The sequence below is a fragment of the Phoxinus phoxinus genome (assembly GCF_949152265.1).
Source record: "Phoxinus phoxinus genome assembly, chromosome: 24".
NCBI classification, from domain to species: domain Eukaryota; kingdom Metazoa; phylum Chordata; class Actinopteri; order Cypriniformes; family Leuciscidae; genus Phoxinus; species Phoxinus phoxinus.
This window is the reverse complement of record NC_136899.1, coordinates 11,714,757-11,740,992: the sequence shown is the minus strand read 5'-3', so window position 1 is coordinate 11,740,992 and position 26,236 is coordinate 11,714,757. Positions and strand designations below refer to the sequence as shown.

The following is a 26,236-nucleotide window of genomic DNA, read 5'->3' as shown; positions in this document are numbered from 1 at the left end:
CTACGGAGGTTTTCGGGTAAACGGGTCCACTACAGCTTTGACGTCCATGCTCTGTTACAATCAAATTGTATTTGATGCAAACTACACTAAATCAAATAAAAAAGTCATAACTTAAACTATTTCCATAGTAAAAACTTAGTGTTAAAGACAGACATACTGTAAGTAGACCTACGGTAACTATCCGAGGTTTTTAAACGATTATCTATGCACTTGTTAAAGTCATCAATTTGCATTATTTCAATGTATTTTTCAAAGAATATTAATATTTTTTATAAATATAGTTTATTATATTTAATTTATAACAGGCCACTAATATTTATTAGGTACTATACGGTTACCCGGACCACACGATGGCCTACCCCTAACCCCGCCCCTAAACCTACCCGTCACTGGGGTTAAGACCAATCATACGATGGCCTACCCCTAACCCTGCCCCTAAATCTACCCGTCACTGGGGTTAAGATCAATCACACGATGGCCTACCCCTAACCCCGCCCCTAAATCTACCCGTCACTGGGGTTAAGACCAATCATACGATGGCCTACCCCTAACCCCGCCCCTAAATCTACCAGTCACTGGGGTTAAGACCAATCATACGATGGCCTACCCCTAACCCCGCCCCTAAATCTACCCGTCACTGGGGTTAAGATCAATCACACGATGGCCTACCCCTAACCCCGCCCCTAAACCTACCCGTCACTGGGGTTAAGACCAATCATACGATGGCCTACCCCTAACCCCGCCCCTAAATCTACCCGTCACTGGGGTTAAGACCAATCATACGATGGCCTACCCCTAACCCCGCCCCTAAATCTACCCGTCACTGGGGTTAAGACCAATCATACGATGGCCTACCCCTAACCCTGCCCCTAAATCTACCCGTCACTGGGCTTAAGACCAATCAGGGATGACTATACGGGACTAAAAGACACACGTGTGGTCCGGATAACCGTAAAGTTCCATTTATTATATTATAATGTCCTGCATACATCTGCCATGGTGATTCTTATTTGTTGTGTCTGATGTATTAGATCTTTTTTTTTTTTTTGTCTTTTAGAGATTAAGCCAGGATTTGGCCTTAGTTCAATTAGGATATTTAAGTATCTTTTATTAAAAAAACATTACTGGTGTGCATCTTGAGACAAAACAATGGCACTGGCATATTTTAAGATATATCACTGCAAGTTGCTTTAAGTTAAAAAAAGCTCAAACATGCATGTTAGTCTGGGACCTGGCTTAAGCCTCGTCTGTGAAACCAGTGGATAGTGTCCTCTACGACATTTCTGCTGAGAAGGTCTGTTGTGTAAGTTTCATTGCAAAGGTTGATTTGAAATTCATGGAGCATGCTTTTGTGACGTCAGTTGTTGACGTTGGTTATGACAGTAGGGTATTGCATAGCCAGCATGTTTTTCTCCTCAGCAAACACCTCCTCTGTCCTTCCCAGGAAGAAGGAGAAAAAGCACATCTATGCTGGTATTCTGCCAGGCAACAGGCAACCTTGAAGTATCTCCAATTAAATGACCCTCCTTCACCCTCCGTTCACACATAACATTATTAACATGATCAATTGAGCCAAACAAAGCCGTTACACAATTAGGAATGAAATATGTGCAAGCTCAACTGTGACATTTGAGGTGAGCTCTTTCAGTTATGGAGCGGAGACCAGTAATGATGAATAATATATTGAATTCTGGTATATATGTTGACTACTAAGTGATCAATTGCTGTTGGACTTATGCTAATGATTATGGATTGGCTCTGTGAGCTCAACCTGCTTTTCTGTATGTGTCATGATGATTTAAAAAAATAAGAAATTATATTAATTAGTACAAAGTATCAAGCATATACATGTTTGCCTTTACATTTAAAAAGGCAAAAAAATGCGTTGCTTTAAAAAAGAATAGATTTTTTAATTGATTTAAAAACCGATAACTATTGTTACCTAAAAAACAACAATAGTAAAGTTATTAGAATATTTAGTATATCTTTAATATTTTTATATTTTTACCATTTCTTTTATTAAAACACTGCAAATTGATGGCGGTGACCAAAGAAAATGTATTTACCGGTACCTGTTAATAATTGACTTGCAGGTCATGTTGTGTTTTTAAGTCCATTTTTATTGTGATGACAAATAAAAGAGTCAGTCAGTTGTTTACTTGGTAGTTACACCATCCAGTTTTAGTATTGTGTGGCGCTGCCTCCTCTCATGGGATTTTTAAGCAATATTCAGTAAATGAATGAGATTGAAATTTTTTTATTTTTTTATGATAAATATATAAACCTGGGTATTGTTTACTTTAAACACGTTCCGTTTATTAGTACTATTACAGAAATGTTTGCTGTTTCTTACCTGTTTATGTATGACTGACAAATGTGCATCACATAAAGTTTATTAGTTTATGTTAAACTAAACAACTATGTAATCCAACTGAATGGAAACCTTATATGCAATTCAAATACATACATCTTAAATTTAGGCCTACATATTTTTGGAGTGTGCTGTTAAGGATAGGGTAGGACTGTATTTCTATGTTCCAGGGGGGTAAAAAAGTATTTTTTTTTTCATGAGATTGCAACTATATCTAACAATGGGACTTTATATCTAACAGTATTTCATGTAAATGTGACTTTTTATCTCACAATGCAACTTTATTTCTTATTTGAACCACATCTCGCAATTACCTGTTATATATAAATATTTTTTTACACTGAGGCTAAAACTGTCTTTCAAGCATTCAGGACATCAAGTAAAGTCTATTTCTGTGACGTTTGCTATGCCAAAGAATTCAAAACTGGCTCACCTCAAACGCTCTCGACTCAACAGCTACTGATAAACTGAAATGCTGGGTATGTTTTTACGCAATAGAAATGCACCACATATTTGCGTCTCTATATCAAGGCTATATCTGCCATTTCATGACCACATTTCACCCCACAAAAATGTCTCTTCTGTTCAGTAAGGAGATAAAAGTACACATCATTTGTAGTTTCTCAATTACCTGACATTGAAATCAAGATTTAACTTTATTAAGTGAGACTCTTTACCAATATTCATGATGTGCTCAGTGTGAGCACTTGTTATTGTTAAACTGGATTAGTATTGAAGCATTAATGCAATGACATGCCACTCTGTTTTCAGATGCTTTATACAGACTTGTACTAACTCTTGTGGTGTGTCATTTTGTCATTGAATACATTTCCATCTGCTTATGCAGTGTAGTAGGAGGCCCACTACCACAGAAGCACTAATAAAATGGCTTGGACTGTTGATGAATTCATGATGAATTAATTTATGACTTTAATGCTTCAGACAAAGGCAGTTTATTCTTTTGTATCGGACTGTCTGGTGAAGGCTGTGCATGTTTGTTAGATGTTGGATGGCTGTTTGGTTCTGTGTGCTGCATTTCTGCTTTGGGCTGATAAGAACATTTTATCAGCAGCTTTTTGTGTGTGTGTTTTTTTAGGAATAATTTCTCTCCCCTCCCATAGTCTCCAGGGGTATTTTAAAGGAACCTGTTATTTAACTAGGCTGTAGATAAGGCTTGATTGAATGTTTAAGAAGTCAAAACTAAACGAGACCCTGGTATTCCAGAGTTTGCGAAGAAAGCCACCCATGTGAATAAACGAAAAGCATTATGGGAAAAGCCTGTAGCATTATTTTCTCGGCTCACACTTTAAAGTCCACAAGAAAATTATGGCTGGTGTGTTTCAGACTCTATGCCATTTTATTTCTCAGCTGTGCGCACTTAAGTGTATAAAGTGACTTCACACTGACACGGCTTTCTTTTTAAACTGATTTATTGTGGATTTGTGAAGGCAAAGGGCAGGATGAAAGTGTTTGTGATTGAGATCAATCTTGGGTGCTTCTCAAATGTCACGCGTCCTAGTGAGGCTGTGTCCTTCCTAGTCCAGTCCTTTGGAGGCTTGTAGGCTAGAGTCCTCCAAATTAAAAGCTAGAATGAGACGGTTTAGTAAATGGTTACGTTATAAGATGTATATGAAGGATCCACTTGATGCATTCATCAAAATAGGCTGAATGAAGTATTCGAAACGAAGGTTGCCTTCAAAGAATCCTTCAATCTGAGACGTCCTATGACTGAGCTTCATGACGTGGCAGCTGAGATATGCAGCCTTACTAGTCTAGGACGCAACTTTCCGATTGAGAAGCACCCATATAACCAGTGTACCATATCTGGACAGAATTCAGCTGTTAGTTCTTCTGAAGTGCACATTGTTTTATGTATATATACATTTTTGCGATTTAATGCTAAAAATTGAAAGGTTTGTGGCATTAAATGTGCTTTACTTGAACTATTCCAATTATTAGACAGAACTGTTAAACAGAGACAAATGAAGACACCTAATGATAAAAATGAGAGCTGTTGTGCATCTACATGAAGGCACTGTGTTCTCAGCACTGTCAAAATTAGTCGCCAAACAGAAAAACTTATAAACTTATAGGCCACTAATTAAAAATGTAAAAAAATTTAAATGCAGAATATTGGCCATGAGATCTCTTGAAGAGTGCTGTCCCATTAAGAGTAAATGCTTGAGTGAATTGCCGTACCGTTATGTTGTTATGCCTGAAATTTACTTTACCTCTATTTATTTATTTTTTGGGTGTTTTTAGTGCATTTAGAATATCAACCGTTAATTGGATACCGACCATAAAAGTAAAATAATTCCCATCATTATTGGTCAGAATTTTATTATTGGTTCATCTAAAAGAAAAGAAACAATTAAATTGTTCTCCTTTGTAAGTCGCTTTGGATAAAAGCGTCTGCTAAATTAGTAAATGTAAATTGCCCAACACACCCATTTTATTAAGAATCACTTGACCAGGCAGCATAATATGTAATCATACAGACAAAAGTCAGCCTGTCTCATATCGCAGTGTGATCATCACCCATTGCTAAATATGGTTCAGAGTGTGAAATATCTGTGCCCACATGTCATGCCTCTCTGCCCAGTGTGACTGTGTGTGTGCATATTAGATTTGGCTCATTCTCTCTGCTCTGGCTTTAGAGGTCTCACGTAAGGACAGGAGACTAGAGTCTAAGCCAGTGTAGTCCTGTTTACATCAAATAGAACGTGACTTATCTGTCTCCCTCAACATGTTTGTACTTGTGTTATATAACCCGGCAGGCCTTCGGCCAAACCTTCTCCCATATCGAGTCAGATTAGAGATTAGGCCTAGTCGTGTTGCTGCACCTGTCTCGGTTCTGTGTGAACTTCTGGCTGGATCAGAACCAGCTTGGCAGCCGCGTTGGCCATGTGGGAGCGGAGAGAGTCCACTGCTTTCTGTGAAGAGGTGTAAACAGATGACTGTAGGGATAATGCTCTCCCCACAGTACACACATCCCTCCAGCCTCGAAAGCAACAACACAAAGCAAACGAGCCTTGCACATGCACCTGTCGAGGATTAGGAAATGCCATGAAGTCCCTTTTAAAGAAAGTCTCTCGGCAGTCATTTATATACTCCGCCATGGACTATTTCCAGTCATGCGCGTACAGCTTCAGTTTACTTGATGGATGATGGCTGAAATCTCCAACACTGTTGGCTTATCTTGTTGCGGTGTCAAATAAAATTGTCTTACAGTGGTTACACTTTATTTATTTTATTCAGTCAGTCATATTACATCGGTTGTGCTGTGTGTGTTTGATTCACTAAAAAGTAAAGGCTTATAAGAGTTATCTAACTGCACTGATCATGCGTTTGTGGTTTATTCACCCAAAAAATGGCACTGCGTGTGTCTCTTAATTTCTAAAAATAACTCGTGCGAGTCATAAGAACTCATAATAGTTATTTGTTATGGAATCCGACTGCACGGGTCATGCGGTTTATTTTTGATTCCCTAAAAAAAATCGCTTGGAAGAGTCATTTGTCTAGAAGCAGACTACACTGGTCGCACTGCATGTTTTTGATTCACTAAAAAGATCCGGCTTCTTAAGAATTTGGATTTCTCTTGTTCGTTTTTCAGCAGGTCTTCTCCATATACTGGTGTATAAACAGAGTTTGAAAACCGCTACTATACATGATGTTCCTCAACTGAGTGGAAGCATGACGCACATGATCATCATCTGTCATCTCAGTGTGGCTGACTCATTCGCCCAATGAGTCAAGAGTCGGACTAAAAGTGGACGGAATATTACCTGCCTTAATCAGACATGCTGTGATATGAAAAAAAAAGTATTATGTGGGTGTTGTTTTATAACATGTGGTTGTTTTTGTGTCTTTCAGCTATTATGTATGTGATGGGTGCTCTGGGACCAGCTGCGGGGTACCTCCTGGGAGGCGTTCTGATCGGCTTCTACGTGGATCCAAAAACAAATGCCAACATTGATCAAAATGATCCACGCTTTGTTGGCAACTGGTAAGATCTGTTCTGCATTTAGGTGTGTGTAGCTTCATTACAACCTATGAAATAATTAACTTTTACCACTTTTTGAGCACATTTTGCTAAAAAAATTACGCTTGAATTTCCCATTTCAGGTCATTTATTTAGGTTTTTGGTCACACTTTATATAAGCCGTCTGTAGCTACTATGTAATGTAATTATCATTAATGCATATCGCCATGTTCTTAGGTGGAGTGGTTTCCTGCTCTGTGCTTTCGCCATGCTGTTGGTCATCTTCCCCATGTTCACTTTCCCCAAAAAACTGCCCCCTCGTCACAAGAAGAAGAAGAAAAAGCACGGGGAGGACAGCAACTCGAATGATGACGATGTCCTGAAAGAGAAATCCAACAGCAAAGGCCAGACCGTGGGGTCCTCCATGGGCTTTGGGAAGGACATCAAAGGTGTGTGTCTGATAAAGGTCATGTGATGATGCACACTACAGGAAGCGTGCATCTACATATTAAAGTGTTACCTTGCAAATGTGGCTATTTGTGTCCCTCTAGCTCTCAACACATTCTAAGAAACATCAGATTAGCAGAGATTAGCGCTTCAGTCATCATATTGAGAAGCCTTTGGCCAATGTAAATCTGCTTTATTTAGCGTAATTGTGTTCTATAAAGTAGTGACTTGATGTTTTTGTCCAAAGCATTACGGTGCAGTGCAGTTATAATAAAGACAGGATTTGAACCTGCAGTCTTTCAGTTATAAGCCCAGATCTTTAACCATTAGGCTCCACCTCTCTCTCATTTAATTATACAGCGCTGCTGACCACTAGTGTCAGGAGATTTTCAAATGGTCTGCTGATATGAACATCAAGATTGATGATCAAGCTCAAAAAGTTTTAACTAAAGACTGTGCAAGCTTGCAGAAGTTGCCTTTCATTATTCATCTGGGAAAAGCATTAATGACAATTCTGCCACCCTCATCACTCCGGTCCTTTTCATTACCAAACCGCACTTACGCTGCTGCGGAGGAAACAATATTGCTGAAACTTTATCTAAGAGACGATAAAACCTGTTTCTGCCTTACAATGATATATAAAATGGGTAATTAAATTAGATTAATGTATAAAATAAGATTTGAACTCACGTTGTGAATATAAAGTAATTTAAGAGAAATAAAGTCGGAATTGTAAGATTTAAAGCAGCATATGTAAAATATAATGTGCTTTTTTTGCCTTCTTTCACTTTTAAGCACTGGTATATATATATATATATATATATTGTAAATACAGTATACCTTTTACACCAATTTTCATTGATTCAAGCAATTGTAGTTGCACAATACATCAAAATATCATCATAGATAATTACAAATGACCAAAGGCTTCAGAAACAAGGATATTGACTAAAAGTAGAGCAAATAACATCAGTAAGTTAATTAATACTTTTATTCCGCACAGATCTATTCAAATGATCATAAGTGACCGCAAAGACATTTATAACATTACAAAAAATTTTTATTTCAAATAAATGCTGTTATTTTTAATTGTATATTCATCAAAGAATCCTAATAAAAAAAGGTATCACAGTTTCCGCAAAAATATTGACCTTTTTTGACAATAAGAAAGCACCCAATCAGCATATTAGAATGATTTCTAAATGATCATGTGACACTGAAGGCTGGATTAATGATGCTGAAAATTCAGCTTTGCCATCACAGGAATAAAAGCATTAAAATCTTTCAAAAGCATTAAAAAATCTTACTGACCCCAAACTTTTGAACAGTAGTGTATATTGAGTGATCTAAATCTCATTGCTGTTCTCGTCACACTGTGTCTAAACTATAACCAGATTAATGGCAACTTTTGTCCTGCTTTGAAAAAGTCACACTTGTGACTACAATCAAGACAAGCCCTGTTCTATAAACCCCCTGTAACCCACTTTCATCCCCCCTGGCCTGCATGTGTTTGCATAAGTAGGCTTTCAACATAACTGCAATGCTTACTGTGGGGTAGAGTAGTAGACTTGAATGTAAAGACAGACAGGCAAGCTGTTTTGTTCATTAGTAGATTTAAGCATTTAATATGGTTGCTTTGTACCAACTCCTGTGTCTCTCCTGTCAGTCCCATAGATGCTTCGAGGGGTTAAGAGTTCAACATTCGGAAGCAAATTAAAGTTTGATTATAGTCGGTTACCATGGAAACAATGCTACAGCGATAACTTGCTAATTAAAAGAACTGGCTTTGTTGGACATGATGAAGCATTAGCTAAAACCCATGGGATTTAAACGGATTGAATCCAGAAGAGCTGTGGAGACACCATGTTTAGGTTTAGCTGTCTTTACTCTGTTAGGACAGTAATCATCTGTTAGTATGGATTATGGCTGGTAGAAGAAAGCATGTTGTGTCTGTGACTAAAACCATTTCATGAAGACTATAGAAATTAGCACATTTTTAGTGGTCAACCGATAAGGTTAAGTTTTCATATATATATATATATATGGGTATCACCTTGCTCTCTGCTACAATTTGTTTTATTGATAACCAATTTTATAGATAACCAATATATTGTGAATCAGGCTACATTAGTTTATGAGATAAAATCTATATATTGTTCATGCTTGTTTTTTTTTACATTTAGATTACCTTTGTTGTCATGTAATGATAATGTAAAGTTAATTGTTTAAAACACTTAATTTAATAACACTGTAAAATGTTATCTTTAGCCAATCTCTAAATTAATATAATTGTTTAATTTTTTTCATTTGATAAATTGTTTTGATGCCTAGTCTTTAGTGTTTTTTTAAATATTTTAATATAAATATAAAAAACAATTATATTTAAAATATTAATATTGGCCATTTAACGGTTATCAACCATAACATGAAAATAATTATCATCTACCGATTTTGGCCTGAATTATAATAAAAGTGCAGGGTTAGTTTACACAAAAATGCAAAAACGGTCAATTACTCACTCATGTCGCTTTAAAAAGTTCATAAAGAGATCATAAAATGAATCTATATGAATCCAGTCAATCGTTTTATATGATGAACAGATTGAATTTAGTTTTTTTTTATATATATATATAAAAATATAAACATCAGCGACCATAAACAGAAGTTCAACCATCCTTGATAAGAGAGAACAAACCTCATTGGTTCCCGCACGTCCATTTACCATATCTGGTGTGTCCATTGATGAATGTTTATATGTGAATTAAAGCCTGTTTATCATATAAAGCGATCGTGTCTATTCAGAAAATTCTTATGGATTAGGTTTACGATCTCTTTATGACATTTTTGAAGCGTCAAAATGGTAGTTGCGTACAGGGAAAGAAATCTCAGATTACATCAAAATATATGAACACTTAAGGGTTTGGGGTGGATAATTGACATTTTGGGGTGACTTAATCCTTTAATGTCATCTATAGCCAGGGTATGTGAGCCAGTGTATTTATAGTTGCTGATGCTGTTTTTTGGTTATTTCATTGGACAGAGCTCCCCAAGGCTGCCATAAGGATCCTCAGCAACATGACATTTCTATTTGTGAGTCTGTCCTACACGGCCGAGAGCGCTATTGTCACTGCCTTCATCACCTTCATCCCCAAGTTCATCGAGTCGCAGTTTGGAATCCCTGCCTCCAACGCCAGCATATACACAGGTACACGATTATCAGGATATAAGTAATTCAATCTCTCTCTATATTCCCTTTTTTTTTTCTTCTCCCTAACACTTTTACGTATGGTTTCCTTTCTTGTCATATCACACATTTCACATGATTCACACTCTTTTCATCACATTAAAGAACATGTGTTAAAAATAAAGTGTGAAAACGGGATATTTCTTTACACTGCTGTTCCCACTTATTTTGTAGAGTCTTATTTGATCGCTACTATATAAAGCTGTACAACCTTCTGTGAGCGTTTATCACTGGGTTTCAACATACCATAAGATCCCTTTCTCACTATTTGATGTTCTTGCTCATCTAAATAAGCCCTCAAAAACATCTTGCCCTCCATCTCAGACTCAAGATCATTATTAAGCCATGCATACTGTATGCCCAAATATCTCGGCACAGATGCTCTCTCATAAGGTAACTGGAGAATGGCCAGGATCCTTTAACAGCTTCTGTCAGCACGGGTCACTGCTACTTTGATCCATGTTATTTACTTCATAAATACTAATGTATATTCCTATAGTATTACATACAAAAGTATCAAAGTATGTAAAAAAAAAGAAAAAAAAAGAATGATATTTGAAATTGAAAAATAATATCTATTCGTATAGTATTGGGTTAAAGTGAAGCCCGGAGGCAATTGGTTTGGGTATTTGTTTTTGATGACTTTACAAGTTTGATTAAACCATCGAAAAAATTACAATATTACATTTTTTTATATATATTTTTAAATATCTGAAGAACTAAACATTGAACTTGGTTAAGGTGTTTATCTGACAAAATTATTGGCAGAAAAGGCAAACTTCAGCTACAGATTTAATTTTACTTTGAAAAAAATGCATAGAAAAACTAAAATCTATCAGGAAAAAGCATACATTGATTACAACATAATTAGTTACTAATATTTTGTTGGTTCTCTTCTGTTTTTGCATGTGTTCATCATTTCTTTGTATGGCAGTCAGGCTGGCTAAAAATGATGTCTGCACAATTTGGCATATTTCATTTCATTATTACAAATAAAACAACTGACTTAAAGTGCTACTACCCAATATGCTTACAAAAGCTTTAATAAATTTGCAATATTTTGAATAAAGGGTAAAGATGTACATTTTTCTAAGCCGGACATCACTTTATAGGGTGACACTTTATAGACAATTTATAGGGCTCTGAATCTAAATTAAATGCGAACTCAACACCACAATGCTAGATGTTCTTGTGTTTAAAAAAAAATACTTCTGAGAATAAGTAGCTCACAGCAGCGTGTCGTGTGTGTGTGTGTGTGTGTATGTGTGTATTGGCAGTAGCAAGTCCCGTACTTGCTTTGCAGCAACACTTAACAACAGCAGCAGCGTTGCAGATCTATTCCACTAAGACCGAATATATCAATATTGTCATACAAACGCTCTGACAGTTGTCATGACAGAATTTTAATTATTAGTTAAGCCTTTGTTCAAATATGAATAACAATAATGATGGCTTTGTTCAAATATGAGCAATAATGATCCTTGCCTTAGGAGCCCTAATAACATCTCCATGATCAGTGTCTGTATATAAACAAGCAGACTTCTGATTTTGAGTCATTATTGTGGCCCCTAGCTTGTTGCCAGGAAACAGGGAGAGAAATGAATTAATGGTATGCTCGCTATGTTGACTCTTAACTATGCTTGTGTGTTCTTCGATTATAACAGGAAGACAACTTGTTGGCTAGAGCTATCAGGACTTGACCTCTGATAAACTGGGTAGAAATGTATGACATCCCAACAGTCCCTCATGGATAAGGTTCAAACAGAAGAAAGTAAAACATGTTCTCGGATTTAACCCCGGGCTTTAGTAACAGCAGATTGATATGCCTGCTGAAGTCAGAGCTTTCACAAAGGCCTGGATGTTTTACACATCAATAGATGCAAGCAGTTTGTCGTTTTATGCCGTTTCCTCAGTTATGGCTGCCAAGATTCCCTTCACCCTATAAGACTGCAGCTGCAGAAACTAGAGACGGACAGAAGACAGATGGTGTACTATAAAACAGAAAACTGAGGCCAAGGAGCATCAGTACTACATTTACACTCCATCTTTCCTACAAATTAATTTCAGCAATTTAAGGTGCTATAAATCAAAGAATGATTCAACTGTTCCTAGATCTCCTATAGTCCTATGATTAACATTTATTTAATTAGCCATAAAGGTGCAAACACATTAGTGGAATTGCAGTGAAATTTCACTTGCAAAAAGGTCCACTGTTTATTGTCAATAGCAGAGATGTGTGAAGCATTGCTCACACAGAATTCACTTTCAAATTAAGCCGTTTTCTGAACTTGGTCAACTTGGCAAATTTACGTGACCAACTTGAAAATGTTGTGTTTTTTGCCATCACTTAAAACTCCTTCAATATCAAACAGTGTAGTGTTCATTTCGTCCATTTTTGAATGTAGTCTTTTTCGTTTTTATCATATTTAGTCAACCTTCTCCTGGTTTTGTTTAGTCAAGTTTTAGTCGACTAAATGTCTAGTTTTACGGGGTGTTTGCACAACACCTTTTTCAACTAAAAACTGAAAAAAAAAAATGTATGCGGTTGTCAGTTAGGTTGTCAACTGAAACAGTGGCTGTTTCAAAAATGTTAAAGCATTTTTCATGCATCTCACCGTGGCTCTGTCCGAAATCGCCCCCTATACCCTCATTCACTATTCCTTGCATTACTCCACTAATATAGTTCACTTGAGGGAGTGAATAAAAATGAGTGAGCGACTTTGGAAACGGAGTGCTCCGGAAAGGCTGCTGCTTTTGCATAGTTTGTGCTAGCTGTTTATTTGAAACTTAACTACTGGCAGCTCCAGTAGTAATGAAAAGATTTTTCTTGAACTCTATCATGAAATATACTTTATTGTCCCTGATAGGGCAATTTATAATGGACTCGCCAAAACCTAATACATTAAAAAATGACACAAAATGCACATCATACACATAAAAATAAATAGACTTCACTAATTTATGTTCAACAGTCTAATTGATACCGGTACAAAAGAGTTTTTGAACCGTTTATAACCGTTTATAACGGAGAGTTCTGTACCTTCTTCCAGACGGTAAGAGTTCATAAGAGCGGAAGAGTACATGAGATGGGTCGCTTAAAATCCTTTTTGCCTCATTTAATGTGCATTGCTCCTACAGAGTCTGAATATAGTTATTCAGTCCAATCATTTTCATCGAAGTTCAAACAATAGTATCTTTGATTGTCATGTAAAACTATAAACATTGATTAAACAATATAATGATCAATTAAAAAGTAATTTATTATGTAGCTAGCCACATTAGACCAACATGTAGGAATTAATTTGGCATGTGACTCTTATAGTGCATTATGGTATTTTCTAGCCGTTGAGCATAAATCAGTTGTACACTCGTTATTGCGGTGCATTGTGGGATTGAATGAGTGCACTCGATCCACTATGGTTTAGGACACCACTTAAATAGGGCACTATTTGAGGGGACGGCCATTTGTAGAGTATAGGGGGTGATGTCGGACAGTCTGTGTCTTCAGGTCCACATGACCTCAGACGGCACTAATGACAGCGATGTGTGTGTGTGTGTGTGTGTGTGTGTGTGTGTGTGTGTGCGTGCAAGAGGGATCTGTCAGTAGGCTGTGGTCATTAACACCCTGCTTTGCTCCAGCTTGTGGCATACAGGAATTGCTGTGCATGTCCCACGCTGCCCTCCTCCTCAACACACACACGCATCTCTATGCCAGCTGTGCACGCAGTCTCCCAGGACATCCTCTCAAACTTTCCCTGCTTGAGGGTTTGTGTGAATAGTGCTCGTTTCTTCCCCTCTCGTGATAGGGAGGTGTTCCTGACGCACTACTGGCTAAATATAGCCCAAAGGAACATTGTACTGGCTTCACACAGCCGTGGTTGTCTCGTGGATGGGTGTTTTTACCACCTTGTCAGGTTGGAAGGGTATGTGTGTTTATGCATGTGTGGGTGTACAAGCATTTGTGGAGTGTAATGAAGTCAGGTCTAATCAGCTTGAAGCTGAGTGGCATGGATGTTCATGCTTATGTTTATGCTGGTTAGCCGGTGTACTTCCTGATGAAGTTGGCTGATCAAGTAAGCCCCGCTGGTTTAGCTCTGAGGTCAAAGTTTATCTGGTTAGCACGATCCAGTTAGCACCTGATGTCGCAACTACACCATCTGGGAAATCTATTCATTGAAAACCTTTCAAAAGCAGCTGTGCATTCTGACCGTTTTTATATAAATACCATTATATACCTTTTTAGATCTGTTATAAGATAGTAGGTTAAAGTCACCATGAAATCAAATTTGACAAAAAAAAACATTTTTATGGAATATTGCAGAATTTGTTATAAATGATTTATCTGAGCACATCATTGTTATTGCCCTCGTAATCTTTAATCAAACTACCTTTCCCTTCTCATGCAGTGACGTCTCTTTTCTTTTGTGATGGCGTTTACTGGAGCGAGGGCGGGTCAACCTGTCAATCACATGAGATCGACCAATAGCAAACAATGATCCAATCAATTCCCGATGTACAAAATGTTTGAGAACCCGTTTCACTCTATGTCACAATAGGGAAGGAAAGACTATCCCAACTTCCGTTTCACGCCGACTTTAAACCGTTAGTTAAGGAATATATAAATGGCTAATATTTAATGATGGTGTACTTTTCAGGTAGCGCTATGCTAAGCTTAAGCTAAGCTGAAATCAGCAATTTTCTGCATGAATATGATTAAATACACTTCGTTTTGCCATTATATAAGTGCTTTTATGAGGAGCTCGCTGTTGACCGTGCTGAAAGCAGACATGTGCTTGCCTTGCCCACCCAATGGATTTACAGTGACCTCTGACTGCCAGCAGTCAGCTTTGACTTTCAAATCCCAAGCTGTGATGCCAGCACGTGTGCCACGCTTCTGCCTCACTGTTATTCTGCCAGCCTGTGATGTCTATCTTTGGTTCTTCTTAGTCACTCAATCTTTTTTCTGCTTCAGTCTTAATGTACAGCCACAGGGTAGTAGTATTGTGAGCTTTTTTGTTCTTTTTCATGATGGTCCTGTGAACCCTGCTCAGGATGTTCACATTCCTTCAGGTCTTTGTGTCAACTTCCACCAATAGAAATGTTGACATTCCTTTTTTGAGTTGCATTGTCATGATTGTCTCTACTTATGAAGATTTTTTTTTTGTCTTCTCCATTTATTATGATAGACAATGTTTATTCCACCCAAAATATTATATATACACACTAGCATTCAAAAGTTTGGTGTTATAAGTGACACTAAGACTTTAAGACTTCTGTTCTGATAAACGTGGACATATTGATGTGTTCATTCAAGTCTGATATTTTTTGTGATACGTGGCTTTCTGGACGAGCATTACGACTGATCTCTCTTCTTTTTCTTTCAGGGGTCATTATTGTGCCCAGTGCAGGCGTGGGCATTGTACTGGGCGGCTACATCATAAAGAAACTAAAGCTTGGAGCTCGCGAGTCGGCCAAGCTGGCCATGATCTGCAGTGGGGTGTCTCTCCTGTGCTTCTCCACCCTCTTCATCGTGGGCTGCGAGAGCATTAACCTGGGGGGCATCAATATCCCTTACACCACAGGGTGAGTGAATGCTCTGGCATTAAAGCCTTTCAGTGTAAGGTTTGAGGTATACTGCATGGATATGGGTTTTATTTATGTTTTGTGGTTTCAATTATATTGGGGTTTTACGAACATTAAAATACTATAAACAATGTAAGAGGCATATGCTGAACAGCAGGTGCAGAGGCAGTTTCTTGCATCATTGCACATTTCAATGCCCGTACATATGTCTACACGTATGGTCTGAAAATATTTTTTTCACGATTCACTACAAATGCTACATAAATCCTGACCTTTTTTCAGCCAACTTTTCAACTTTTTCCCTCTTTAAAATTTGTCTGTCACATTTTATATTTTTTATTTATTTGAAGAAACTATAACTCATTTTTAATATCTACTTTTTAGACAAAAAACGATTTCTCATTTTTGGCTGGATTGGGCTTCTTCACAGACTGTACCCTGTCCATGAGCCGTGTGTTTGACATTCCTGCTCTGAGGTCCATTGTCTATTTCCTTTCGTCCACCTCACAAGGCTCTATTGAGTGACGCGAGTTGATTTCTAGGGCTGAAGTGTGCAGTAGGTTAGCGAGACGGCGTGTTTGAGGAACACAGGGCACTAAAGTGTGAGGCTCTTTCAACATATAGAGCTGCACTGTGAGACACACAAAGTAGAAATACAAAGCATTTGTGCTCAGTCAACGCTCACATTCCACATCCGTCCAAACAGTTTGTGTTTCTTTCTGCTAATCTTCTCAAGGTTAGCCTTTCTCAAAGTGACAGTGTTTCCTATGGTTAAAGGAGACTCGCATGCACATTCATAAGTGCTTATATATTATTTATTAATTTATTAACCACAGAATTCAGCTCGGGTGACCTTGACAAAAAACTGCTCCCGTTAACTGAAGCTTAAAGGAATCATTTCCCCACATATTTAATTCACTCATGTCTATGTCAATGTCATTTTAAACCCATATGACTGACTTTCTTCCATGGAACACAAAAGGTAGCAGAACTGGCCATACTTATCCATTTAATATAAAATGAAAGAGGATCTGAGCTGCCAAGCTTCAAAATGACAAACAAAAGCACCATGTTATCCCTTTAAATCCTGTACGGATGAGAGCTGACTATTATGGTGTCTGGTTTTGTCGCAGAGAGGTCCGTCTCGTTTAGTGTTTAAAGACTGGATTCCATTCTGTCCATCCTGCTGGCTGTGTTATGCCATGATTCATCCCCTCATTCTGCTGTAGATCTGTGAGGATAATGTAAAGTCAACCAGAGCTGTTGCTGTGTTTAATGTGGGAAAGAACTGTTTGAATTTGCCTGACATTCCCACAGCATTAAAATAACTGTTTATACAGTATCTCTAGTTATTTAACTGTCTGTCTCTTTCCTTCTCACTCTCTTTTATCCACTGAGGGAGATGACAGTTTATATATATATATACACACACATGCATAGTTTATACATTCTATCATAGGCTTATGCATGAATACAATGCCTAGGGTTGTCACAGAGACAAGTGTGATTTCTCAGAACACAAGGTGTTGTGTTCTTCCAAACATTGCCTACAGCAGCTAATATAATGCATTTTATTCCCAAACTAACAGCTCTGTCCGTCCTCTGCTTGTTTTTCTTCAGGCCGACACTGACTCTGACCCACAGAAACCTGACGGGAGGCTGTAATGTGAACTGTGGCTGTCGGATCAACGAGTATGCTCCTGTTTGTGGCTCCGATGGCATCACATATTTCAACCCCTGTCTGGCGGGATGCAGCACGGTTGGCAATGACAGCACCGGGGTGAGCCAGACTTCATGTCGTTCTGGAGGTGGTGTGAATTTTAAGGACAGCACAAACCTTTTTAGGTCTAGATTTTAAAACCACAAACTACTAATAAATCTTAATAATCTATTCTAGATGTCCTGTACAGGTTTTCATTGCAGCTATTTCTATTAACATGTAAACATCTTATTTTATTATCCTTGCCTCTTGATCTGGATCATAGATACAGCGTCCCTTTTATAGACCATTTTCACATCTCTGGGTTTCTCAGAAGCGAAGTCATCATCGTTGGCTAAACTATAGTGGTGAATGTGTTGTGACTACATTAAATATATTTTTTTTTGTGTTCCCGTTTGCTCAAATAGCAAAAAAAAAAAAAAAAAACACTCCAGTGTTTTCACAAAAAGAGCGGAAAAAGAGAGAGATTGGTAACAGCAGTCAGAAGAGAGAAAAACGTCCATCACTCCGACAGCCGATGTATTAGAAACACCCTCACAGCAGTGCTAGTTTTTTTTTAATGCAAAGGTAAAATAATATAACATATAGCGTTGTAATTTACATAAAAAAATATTTTAAATGAAAGTATAAAAAACATTGTATTAAATAACAGATTTGGAAGCTTGTTGGTGTCAGCATGTGGAATTTTAATGCATAAAAAAATGCGGATTCAATGTTTGAATTTTAAATTATTATTATTATATTTTTAAAAGAGTGAAATGAAGGCGTTTAATTTAACATTATTTTCCTTAAGTAATCTCAGGAATTAATATCTGTGGTAAAGTCATGGTCACCATGATTTTGCCAAAAAAGACAAGTTTATGGATCAACATTTCTGTCTGAAAATGTTCCCACCCATAACCCTAAAATCATAGGGAAATGATTGGTGAATAACATTGATGCAGAAGCACCTCACCCTGTTTGTAAATCTAAACTCTTCCCTCAAATCTGATTAGTTGATTGGAATGTTGTTGATGTACTTGTTTGAATCTCGTTCTCCAATGTGTCGTGTGTGTTTTTGTCATGTAGATCAGAAACTACACGGACTGTGCATGCGTGCAGAGCAGACAGGTCATCACCCCTCCCACCAGCGGCCAAGGCAGCCAGCTGCAGCTGGTCATAGTGAAGACCTACCTGAACGAGAACGGATTCGCCGTCTCAGGGAAGTGTGATCGCACCTGCAACACGCTCATCCCCTTCCTCATCTTCCTCTTCATCGTCACGCTCATCACAGCTTGTGCACAGCCCTCCGCCATTATCGTCACTCTCAGGTAGGAGACAGTAACTAATGTATATAGTTACTAAAGAAATAGAAATCATTTGGGCACTTTTTGAAATGTTTTAATATATATTATTCAACTGTCTGAGAAAGAAGTCTCTTATGCTCACCAAGGCTTTTATTTGATCAAAAATAACAATTTAAAATATCAGTATTTCAAGGATGTCAAATCCTTTAGCATAATTACTTCTGATTTGCTGCTCAAGAAATATTTCTTATCAATATTGAAAATGGTTGTCCTGCTTAATACTTTTGTGGAAACTGATACATTTAATTTAAAAGTAATAACTACATGTACTTACTAGATTTAGGAATATAATTATGTATAAATTATAGTTAATAAATACTATAGTTATCTATACATAAGGGATTTGAGTAACACTATGCAATTTACAGTAGTGGTAGTACATGACAGAATAAAATCATTTTCCGCTTCAGGTCAGTGGAAGAGCAAGAAAGACCGTTTGCTTTAGGAATGCAGTTTGTGCTGCTAAGAACTCTGGGTAAGTCAAAATGATTTATTTTTTCAAGGAATGCAAAGATTTCAATATTAACTTTGTCATGAAATCCATCAGCCTTGTTTATCCCTGCAGCAGAGCTGTCCATATAGCACCTCCTAGTCTAAACTTTCTTAAATTACAGCTCAGTATAAGCATCATAACATTTCAATTAGTTAAGATGAAGGGAAAAAATACAACATAGATTTCTCCTTGTGGATACACAAGCTTTACATTTTATTTTATTTAATTCAAACTCCCCTTTACCATAATTCTCCTCTTCCTCCATGTGTGCAGCCTACATTCCCACGCCCATCTACTTTGGGGCGGTGATCGACACCACCTGTATGCTCTGGCAGCAGGACTGCGGCGTTCACGGCTCTTGCTGGGAGTACGACGTCACTTCCTTCCGATTCGTCTACTTCGGCCTGGCTGCCAGCCTCAAGTTTGTGGGCTTCGTGTTCATCTTCCTCACCTGGTACTCCATTAAATACAAAGAGGATCGGCTGAAGCGCTGGCAGCAGCATCTGCCTCCGCTGGGCACCGTCAGTGAGCTCATCTGTCACGTGGGCGGCCACAAGAGCCACGCTCGCACCCGCTCCTGCCCTGTTTTCACACCCCGTCCCGAACCGCCTGAGCAGCCCGCTCTTAACCGCGGACACTGCAGCCAGAGCTGTCCCGGAAACAGCCTCAAAGCAATAACCCCAGCCGCCCGCTCGATGCAGGAAATGAATCACATTTGAGGGCGCGTGCCCCGACATCTGCCTCCATGTGCCTTCCTGTCAGGTGTCCTCCTCCAAAAGGCAGGGCCGCGCGGCTTTCATGGGCTTGCTGCGCTCACCGATCTCAATGTCACAGCAAATACAAGTCACGTAAAAATCAGAGTATTTGCTGTAGAAGCGTATGGAAGACATCTCATGGTGCTAAATGGGGAAGAGGGAGGACATTTCTCGGTCTCCAATCTTGGATGATAAGATAATTATATCAAAGACGTACCACAAGCACAAATAGAAATCAGTTCTATGCAACACCGTATAGCATTAAAGCCTGCAGGCAGTGTATTATCATCATTCCCAATAGCAGAACATCGCATATGGTCTTTCGGAACAAATCTTGGACAAATTCACATCGCAATGGTGTTAACTCCCATCTGGCTAGTTTGGAGGGGTTGGTTAGCGACAATGTAATTTGGGTGTTATTCAAGGAGCTGTACTGGAACATTCAGCCTCCTCCAGACAGATCACAGCGCTGTATGTGAATTCAGTGCCTCAAATTGCCCTGTCAGCAGTGAGGTCTGCTGGATAACAGGCTGAGCACGGAGTGGACTGCTAAAATGCATTTGGAGAAGGACTGAAACCTCTTCATAATCATTCTGTGTGTTCAGTGATTGACTCAATGGCGATTTGTGTTTTGATGCATACTTTGGGATCAGATGTTAGCATGATTTAGCAGACATGTTGTTCAGTGGTCCAATATCGGGTCTCAAAAATGTCAGGCTTTGTTTAGACCAATTTGATGGAGTTATTGGTGAATCCGTATTCAAATCGTATTTTTTTTAAAAATGATGTAGTGTGAACAGCAAAAAACATGAAATTTAATGTTTACAAACCCCATTCACATCTAGTGAAATCTGATTCAAACCTGATGGTTTCCACAGTCTGAACGGTTACATCAGACTTGGAATGACAAATCGAATGTGTCATTTTTTGCTCTCACTTCCCTTATATACCCTCATAAAAATAAAGGGCATCTATTGTTCCATGAAAAATAATCTAAAGAACCTTTTTCGACTATAAAAAAATCTTTAGTTCAATGGAAATTTGTCTTTAAAATCCATAGAAATTTTTCATTGAACCAAAGGGTCTCTTCCCACACAGAAAAACAATTGGGCTTTTTAAGAACTGTTTGCTGAAAGATTCTTTTGGGAAACCCAAAATGGTTCTCTGGTATCGCTGTGGAAAACCCCCTATTTGGAACCTTAATTTTTAAGAGTGTGTAGCAAACTTTGACATTCACCATGTAGTGAATTAGTGAACAAGTCAGTGGTTTAAGCGTAAATGTCATTCTTGGAGTGTACAGGCTTTAAGAGTTGAAAGACAACAAATAAAACCTAAAAAATAGTCTGTCATGACAACTATAAAGATAACAATAACTATATTAGCATTCACACCAATGGATGATAATCTGTTGCTTTTATGCATTTAAAAGGAATTATGCATTTACCGCTTTAAATACTCAAGCACATTAAAGTCAGATGGATTCTGATTAGCTGTCAATATTTGTATTGTTCATCAGCTGAAAAAAAGCGCATTCTGAAAGTGATTGTGTCACTATCATTGTGGTGTAGAATTAAAATGCTTATCAAAATTTTTCAGTATTAAAGCTATATTAATTATAGTTATCGTCTTTGGTGTGAACGGCCCTTTGCACTCAGTAGGAGAGTTTCTTGCCATCGTATTGACATCATTATGTAGATACATCAAACATTGACTACAAATCCTAAAGGTCCGATTTGAAAACAAAACCGGATTTGTGTGCTGTGTGAACAAAGCGAGTCAAATTCAGATTAAAATGAGGACGTCTCCGTCGACCACTTATGCCGCTGCTGCGTTCAAGTACCTAAGCATGTCTGAGCAGTTTTAGCGATAGCATTCGTAAAGCCATAGCAGAATCAGAATGGATTCTCAGCTTTGGTTCGGGAGCTGCCGACTTATATGAGCATGTGCTCCGGCTGAAGCGTCGTCCTCAAGCACTGGCTGTATTCTTATGCACCAACTATATACAATTCAACTTCTGCCTAATAATATGCAAACCTCAGATTTTCAGTACTCTATGATGGGTTTATAATGCTAGTTTGGCAATTCATTAGAATTATAGCATTTAGATCAATACAGAAGTCATGAATTATTTAGCCATGTGCAATGATTTACATAGGTTAGGTATTATTGGGTTCAGTTATGATTTATGAGAGACTAACATGGTAGTTAAATACTTAATGCTTAACATGCAACCAAAAACCCAGAAAAATGTAGACTATGCTGTATTAATTCCATCCTTTCACAAATCTCCACTTTAAAATTATTTTGTAAGCTGTACTGCATTATGATCACAATCTCAGAACCACATTACGACTACGAGGACATGTTTTTCATAAAAAATTGTATTTCCGGTGCTGACTTCAGTGTTAGAATGTGACATTTACAACTAAGATGGTTAAATCAAGCCCTGCTATTATTTGAATTGGCTTGCTTTTTTATGTTAGTGAAATAGGTGTACAGTGGTGAGAGAAAGTCTGTGAGCGCTTTAAAATAATCAGGAGCTCCACATTAGTTTGAGCTACAATGTGAGCTGCTCAAAATCAATAAACTGACAACGACCTTGTTGTAATGTGTTGGTCATGTAGTGGCTCCAAGACAGCCTACAATATCAATGAATGAGATCAAGTATGAAAATAAAAAAATACTACATTTGTACTACATTGCAGGACTTCCTTAGTATCCTGTAATTTTTTTTCTGCTGTGTAATAAAAAATATTGAATGTGTTGGTGTCTCTGCAGGGCTGATTTCAGATCAGTGTAAAGGCCAGCTGTGTTTGTCTATCTCCATACTCATGGACACAGATGATCTGAACTCCCACATGTGAACTAGACAGTTACTTTAATTCTGTCTTTCTTCATTCTTCATATTTTGACATGTATTTATTGAAATAAAAGACTTTAAGAGAAGTGGCAATATCTATCTGTCATGTATAAGGAAGTACACAATGTATAATGAAATGTGTTGTTTCTTGATAAACTAGGCTTTGTCTTCCAGTAGACAATGGCGCCACCTACAGTACAGTTCACCCTACGACCACAGACTTAACACTCCTTTATAATGCTGAGAGAAATATCAAGAGTTAGAAAAAGAGCGTGAAAAGATACCTTTAAAGAGAGTTAAAGGTATAGTTCACCCAAAAATAAATATTTCCTCACCCTCATGTTGTTCTAAACCTGTAAGAGTTTCTTTCCTCTGTTGAACATGAAAAAAGATATTTTAAAAAAAAGTTGGTAACCACACGGTTGACGGTAGCCACTGACTTTCATAGTATTGTTTTTCCCTTCTACCGAAGTCAATGGTTACAGTCAATTGTTTGATTACCAAAATTCTTCAAAATATATTTTGTGTTCAACAGAAAAAGGTTGTGTTTAACAACTTGAGGGTAAGTGATGGCAAAACTTTAATTTTTGTGTGAACTATACAGGAATGTAGGTGGGGGAGTGAACAAACAGCGCTCTCTTCCACTCTCATTACCCAAAACTGAGGTGCCATTTGAGCCAGACACCTAACCCCCAATCGCTCCCCCGGCACAACAGAAAAAAATGTCTTCCCGCTGCTCTGGGTGTGTGTTCACAGTGTGTGCGTGTGTTCAATACTGTGTCTGTGTAAAATGCACCATACTTGGCTACAAGTCACGTCACTTTTACTTGTTTTGAAAGCAGGTCAGTATCACCGATACTGTCTTTATGAAATTGATTTTCTCTCAATTTCAGACATTAATTATATTAATTTAGCAAGTATTACAGTATATATAATAATCGAAATATATCGATTTTAACATTTAATAGGCTTTAAATAATATAAAAACTTTTATTTTAAGTGAACTTAGTCTTCACATAAACCCATTATAATAAATGTCACATTCACCTGTGGCCTTCAATATATATTGGAGCTCAATTTGGCACTTGGCACACATTCTAGATGTTTTATTGCCTTAAAGATACAATATGTAAGCTTTTTGTAACAAAACATTAAAAAGCCACTTGCATAGTATGTATTTTATGCAGTTGTGTACTTACATTATCCCAAAAGTTCCCAAGGATTTGTAAATCCAGAGAGATTAGTTTTAAATAATGGCTCATTGTCGCATATCAATGACTTAATATCCGCGCTATCCTCGGTTTCCGCTTGTAGAAACCATAGACATACATAAATTCGTCATTAGCTGCCATTTCCATGGGCATATATCTGTAAGCTGCTAATATATGTATACATATCTATGATACAATATCTTGCATGCCGCTGTTGTGTTTAGTCATGGTTCAAGAGTATTGATTGGAGACTGGCGAGTACAGAAAATGCAAAAAAACGTAAACGTAGATCAACTGAGGCAAGCAGGCTTTGGAAATAAAACAAGGATCAATGTCGGCATTGCGTTTTCGAGAAGGAGAGAGCATCGCGACAAACTTGGACTTGATCTGTCGACAGAGACTCAGCTCTCGCATGTGTTTTAATAGGCAAGCAAATATATTATTTATTGTACACATGTAGTTATGTTATATTGCAATTTATTTATACTTCAGTAACGCTTTATCAAGTCTGGTGACCAAGCCTATGGCAGTGAAATTAAATACAGTAGCCTGTGTGTTGCACAATCTTTTTTATAATTACTTGCAAATACTGTGGGTTTGTTCAAATGTAATTTTAGTACAATTGTTTTAAACGTGTAAAACTGCGCAGCATTAACCCACAAAAACATTTGACAAATCACCACATATCATCACGTTCCTTGCAGCTAATTCATTACAAAGACAAAGTAGTGCGATCAAACGTACAGGTAATACAAAAACAAATTTATTAGCCGATATATAATTTTAATGTTTTGCGAATTCCATACATCTCTGGATTGTGAAAACGACATCTCCCATCGTTCCACTCTCCTTTATAACGTCATCAAGCTTCGTCTCTGTTATTATGAAAATGCGACCCCTGGCGGCGAAAAAATTACAGATTGTACCTTTAATTAATAGACATTGAGATTGTATTTAGATACAAATTCAAAGCGGGGCATTCTATTCACTTGAATACTCTTATCCCATACATTTTGCATCTGAAAGGGAAACTCCTACCAAAAAAATAATAATAATACAGATGCGTCACCCATGTAAGCTATTCAGTACTAGGTGGTGGTAAAACTCTGAAGGAGTGAGCGTCCACAGTAACAAGATGAAGAAGAAGAAACTCCTAAAAATGCATATGCAATAAGGTCAGCCGCAAAATAACCCTGTCCACGCCTTTCAGTAAATCCTGACAGTATTTTTTTAACGCCAAAACAGGGTTTGCGATGGCACAAGCTGTTAGTAAATCTAGCCTTGTGTATTTATTATGTCTATGGAGAGTCCCACTGGCCGGAACAGATCATGAGGGCTTTAAAACTGCAGTGAGCTAAATGAAGGAACGTGTTTATGCTTTAAAACATTCTAACAAAATTTAAAAGAGGGCAGTGTTTAGATCAAAAACTACTTTTTCATCACCACTAGCCTAGGGCAAATAATTGATAATAAGTGCAAGAATTGATTATATCTATAGGCTATTATTTGAGTTAAAACGTAAGTGAAAGATATCAGGGGAATTTGACAATCAGGGCTTAAGCCACCAAAGTACAGTAGCAACTCATCTCTTGCAGGTTACATGAGGATAGTGTTGCACCCCTGGAAAAAGGGGAAAATATGAATATGCGAACCCAATGCTGTTGTCAATACTATTGTGTCAAATGCAATTGACAATGCTATTGTCTGCCTTGATAGTATCTCACATGAACAACAGAGAATGATGCATTATAATACCAGCAAATTGAAAACATATGCATCCATCTATCCATATTGTTCTAGTTCAAATCAATTGAGTTACATCAGTAAAGAAAATACAAAAGGTAAATTAAAGGAATTGTTCACTTAAAATTTCTCACCCTCAAGTTTTTTTCAAACCTGTATGAATTTCTTTCTTCTGTTGAACACAAAAGATGATATTTTAAAGAATGTGAATGACAGTTGACAGTTTGTATCCATCATACAAAAACGCATGAAACAAACACTTGGAAAGTTAACTCCCATCTGATAAACCATTTAATTTTGCTATTATTAATAAAAAAAATGAGCAATAACACAAAAAGCAGGTTCAATTTGAAACATCGTACACTCAACACGTGCATTTACCTTAATATTAACCATTTTTAAACAATGTATTGAGTTGATACACTTGATTGTAATCAGAAACTAACAATAACACTGCCAGCGAACAGTTTCATCCACGCTT

The 26,236-nt window shown here is 37.6% G+C and overlaps 1 protein-coding gene across 1 annotated transcript in view; it reads left to right on the top strand.

Annotated features, from left to right (window-relative positions):
- Positions 1-22,887, top strand: part of slco5a1 (solute carrier organic anion transporter family member 5A1) — a 41,577-nt gene extending 18,690 nt beyond the window's left edge. Inside the window, exons 3-10 of the mRNA XM_079602506.1 lie at positions 6,245-6,377; positions 6,591-6,802; positions 9,841-10,005; positions 15,429-15,627; positions 17,248-17,407; positions 18,416-18,657; positions 19,104-19,168; positions 19,460-22,887. Of these exons, the coding sequence (XP_079458632.1) occupies positions 6,245-6,377; positions 6,591-6,802; positions 9,841-10,005; positions 15,429-15,627; positions 17,248-17,407; positions 18,416-18,657; positions 19,104-19,168; positions 19,460-19,905 (1,622 nt within the window). The 3' untranslated portion in view covers positions 19,906-22,887. The remainder of the gene's footprint in view (positions 1-6,244; positions 6,378-6,590; positions 6,803-9,840; positions 10,006-15,428; positions 15,628-17,247; positions 17,408-18,415; positions 18,658-19,103; positions 19,169-19,459) is intronic.
- Positions 22,888-26,236: the final 3,349 nt, after the last annotated feature.